The 4447-nt window shown below is 45.2% G+C and overlaps 1 protein-coding gene across 2 annotated transcripts in view; it reads right to left on the reverse strand.

Moving 5' to 3' along the window:
* The window catches only part of BRCC3 (BRCA1/BRCA2-containing complex subunit 3), a 40883-nt gene extending 37676 nt beyond the window's left edge, over positions 1 to 3207 (reverse strand). Inside the window, exons 1-3 of one of the 2 annotated variants that reach the window (XM_004717535.2) lie at positions 3081 to 3207; positions 1925 to 1941; positions 1230 to 1293 (exon numbers count right to left, since the gene is read on the reverse strand). In XM_004717535.2, coding sequence (XP_004717592.1) covers positions 1230 to 1293; positions 1925 to 1941; positions 3081 to 3194 — 195 coding nt within the window. In that variant the 5' untranslated portion in view covers positions 3195 to 3207. Of the gene's footprint in view, positions 1 to 1229; positions 2192 to 3080 lie in introns of those variants that run through there. The other variant, XM_045285448.1, reaches the window with a different exon arrangement.
* Between the last annotated feature and the right edge of the window lie 1240 nt (positions 3208 to 4447).

Raw genomic sequence — 4447 nt, forward strand, 5'->3', positions numbered from 1 at the left:
TATATATACATACATACATTTCAAAAACAAACATCTATTGGCAAATATTTAGATCAAGGAAGGTACTTATTCGTTCATGTGATCAACGAATAAGTACCATATATACTCATGTATAAGGTGAGTTTTTCAACACATTTTTAATGCAGTTTTTGTGGTAAAAATAGGTGCCTCTGCTGATATTCGGGTCGGCTTATACTCGAGTATATACGGTACTTGTTTTAAAACTATATATAAGACATTGGATGGCACAAAGGAATCGATGTTTCAGGAAGTCAATAGCCACACCTGGCAAATGGCTGCTAAATTAGGTAGTGCAGCTCTGACAAAAGGTGTGTTTTCACAGATCTTATTAGCTGCACAACCAGACTGTAGCTATATATTCCCACTCAGATGCTGGTTCCCACATTGGGCAACGCTTGTACCATTCTGTTGTCTTGGTTTGAGTTCCTCCATCTTCCTCCCTTGGCCCTTTTTATTCTAGCCCATCATACATATAAAAGAATGGGTCAAGGTTCAACCACTTCTGGTGGTGCATATGATCTAGAACTGATGGCCTTTAAATTAGAAATCCAAGAAGCTTTGAAGGCAATGACCAAAAACAAGGTCCCAGTCATCACCTGAAGACGGATGAAATGTTGCAATAAATGCCTGCAGCGCCAGAGATGCTCACTTGTCTATGTCAAGAATTTTAGAAGACAGCTAGTTGGCCAACTATGTGAAAGAAATTCATATTTGTGTGCATCCCAAAGGAAAAAAACCAACAGAAGACAGAAATTGTGGAACATCATGCGTGGTGGAGGCTGCCGAGGAAGGCGTCCGATTTCAGATGCGGCCTGCGCCACCTGCCCTGGCTTCTTGGTCCAGCTGGCTCACATCTGCTTGCCTGGCCCCGCCCCAGCACACACAGAGAAGAGTGGCTCCTTGTAGCACCTCCCCCTCCGGCTGTGGGCAATGAGAAGACACCATAAAGATTTACAGCCTTGTGAACCCTACAGAGCAGTTGTCTGGCTACAAGTTAGGGCTGATTCTGTGGTAATGGGACCTGAGACTATGCTATAAACAACAGAAAATGAGGTTCTTTACCTAGCTGATTTTATTAGAAAGCACACTCTACTCAGCCATAGATGTGGGGCTGCACACCCCATACTGAGCCCTGGCTACCATCATCAGAGTCCAGAATGCCTTCCCCAGCTGTGTGTTTCCAGTATGCAAAAGTATGGCGCACATACCTTTTCACCAACTGTTCGCAATTCAGGTCCAGTAGATGCAAACTTTGAGTCACTCCTATTGGGGCTAAATTAGGAAAAAGAACTGGAGTTTGGATTATAAAAAGGGAGTAAAGCAAAATAACAGTATTAGCAGTTCTTGCACTGAAGTGGCAGCATGACAAAGGGTAACTGAGGCCTTGGACTAGAATGACCATCATATTATCTAAGCAATCTGGGACCCATTGGAGTTCACGATGTCACCATGCAAAAAAGCGAAACCATTGGCAGCGTGGGTACTGAAGAGGGGAGCTTTGTAGTGTTAAGTAAAGGCTACCCAGAACTTTATCTACTCCAAGCATCCCAGTTCCAGTAGCTCTGGGAGATCGATGGAAAGGAAGGGTCAGAAATCATTTAGCTAGAAGGGTAGCTTAAAAGGGAAATGCCACAAAGAAGATAATCAGTAGGTTGCAGAAATTTTCGGGGGAAAGAGAACAAAATCCAACTTATAAGCGCTTTCACAGGCTGGTGCATTTTTCACAAGTCATACATGTTTCCATCCTGGTTGATCAAAGCCTGATCACTGAGGAATACCTGACCTGCAGCGCTAATCTATGAGAAACCCCATACCTAGACAATATTGCCTAATGTGCCCTAAAATTTGAGAGTGCAATGAAATAAAGAGCATAAAACAAGAGTAAACAAAAAAAAAGTCTTACCTTATATCATCATTCAACTAGAGTGGGAAAGAGCAGAAAACATTATTGGCCATAGGATTCAGACTATAAGAAAATCAGGTTATGCCTGTAAGTGCGCTATCCTTAGAGCAGTGGTTCTCAGCCTGTGGGTTTGGAGGTGGAACGACCCTTTCACAGTGGTAGCCTAAGACCATCAGAAAACATGTCTCACAACCTTCTTACTGACTTTGGCTTTTTACGCATACTGTCCCAAAATGTAGCCATGTAGTTTACTGTTTGTTTTTTTAAATCATTTTATTGGGGGCTAGTCCAACTTCTTATCACAATCCATCCATCCATCCATTGTGTACATTTGTTGCCAGTTCACTGTTGTTATATTAAGACTGTGACCCATGCTACACCATGCTTCAAGATAAAATTTCATTTCTTTGTCATTAGAACTAAATATTTTACAATATATAATTACGTATTTTGTGATTAATCACTATGCTTTCATGATATCCAATGTGTAACAATGAAAATACATCCTGCACATCAGATATGCACATGACGATTCATAACAGTAGCAAAATGACAGTGATGAAGTGGCGACGAAAATAATGTGATGGTTGGGGGGTCACCACGACATGAGGAACTGTATGAAAGGGTCGCGGCATCAGGAAGGTTGTGAACCCTTGCCTTAGAGGCTGGGGGATTCTGACTAGAGATGGATTTCTATCTAGTTCTCTCAGAGATCCCACTCCGGGCAGAAGGGGTGGTCTGACTTTTGATGGTGAACAGCTGTAGGGTATTTATTGTATTCTTCTTTGCCGCTCTGAAGCGGAAACTTTTTCAGCCCGGACACCCTGCCCTCTCAGATTCCGTGCACCCTGAACCTCCTTTTGGATTCATCTGGTTCCCTGTTGAGGAAGCAAGCAGCAGTCTATTATTAAAATGCTAATAGCAATCCCGTGAGGGCCTCGGTGGAGGAAACCCACCTCCGTGGAGGACCCAGTGGCTGTCTAGCGTCACCGGGCGGCTGGCCGACCCCAGGGGAAAAGCCCTTAAGGGCTTCAGGAGGTTGCTGAGAGCGGTGGGAAAGCCCACCCGCGTCGGTGGACCCAGGCCACTGGAGCCAGGCGTGCGGGCCCCCAAGCGCTCGGGGACAGGCCGCCCGGCTACCCAGGGACAGACTCACCTCCCCGATGCACAGCCCCATCACCTCCTCCTTCTCTGTGCTCAGAGCGTGGTTGAGGCAGACGAGGAAAGCGTCCGACTCCAGATGCACGGCCTGCACCACCTGCCCCGCCATCTTGATCCGAGTGCTTCACCTTTACCGGATCCTTTAATGCACAGTTATGCACAGCTTGCCTAGTCAGGCAAGCAACACTGGTACAATGACAAAAATCATCAAGCATACTTCTGAAAAAGTAGGTCCTAATATCTGGACCTAATATCAATTGAGCGAGTGTTCTTGCTTGAATTATGTTGTTGGTAAAAGACATTAAATATACCATGGAGCGCCGGAAGAAGGAACAAATCAGTCTTAAGGCAAGTCCTGCCAGAATAATGCTTCAAAGTAAGGGTGGCAATAGTTTGTTTCCTGTATTTGAAAGGGTTTTGAGGAGAGACCAGTCCCTGGAGAAGGACATCATATTTGGTAGAGTAGAGGATCAATGGAAAAGAGGAAGACCCTCAAGGAGATGAATTGACACGGGGGCTCTGCCAGCACACTCAAACATCTGAAACATGGTGAGGAAGTGTTGCATTCTGCTGTATTTAGGGTTGGTATGAGTTTGCACAGACTCAATGGCTCCTGATAATAAAAACAACAACCTGGCTGACTTATGGAAGAAAACACAAAACACAGTGCTCACTGAGCTCTTTTTAATCTAAGAATTTCGACCAGAGCCCTGGTGGCCTGGTGGGTTACTCATTGGGCTGTGAACAGAACGGTCAGCAGTTCAAAACCACCAGCCACTCCTCAGAAGAAAGATGAGGCTTTCTACTCTTGTAGAGAGTTAGTCTTGGAAGTCTACCCTGGGCAGTTCTACCTTGCCTTATAGGATTGCTAAGAATCAGAATGGACCCAATGGCAGTCCATTTGAAAGCATACCTCTGCTCAGCGCTTGGGTCTAGGCTGGTAAAGTTTCCTTTTGCACTGTAGTGTTTAGCTCATTTAGTGGAAGGATGACCTGGACATGGAGCAGTTAAGGAGGAACTCCCAGAAATCACAGGCCACATTCTACGATGCTCACCCTCCCGACAATCATTGAAGACAAAGCGGGTGCATAAGCAAATGTGGTCAAGAAAGCTTGATGGTGCCCAGCTATCAAAAGATATCTGGGGTCTTAAAGGCTTGAGGATAAACAAGCAGCCATCGAGCTGAGAAGCACCAAAGCCCACATGGAAGAAACACACCAGCCTGTGTGATCACGCAGTGTCGGTAGGATCAGGTATCAGGCATCAACGAACAAAAAATCCTTTCATTGTGAATGAGGGGGAATGCGGAGTAGAGATCCAAAGCCCATCTTTAGGCAACTGGACATCCCCTTACAGAAGGGT

The sequence above is a fragment of the Echinops telfairi genome, unplaced genomic scaffold, assembly GCF_000313985.2.
Source record: "Echinops telfairi isolate 266 unplaced genomic scaffold, ASM31398v2 ScPeMD7_7472;HRSCAF=8510, whole genome shotgun sequence".
NCBI classification, from domain to species: domain Eukaryota; kingdom Metazoa; phylum Chordata; class Mammalia; order Afrosoricida; family Tenrecidae; genus Echinops; species Echinops telfairi.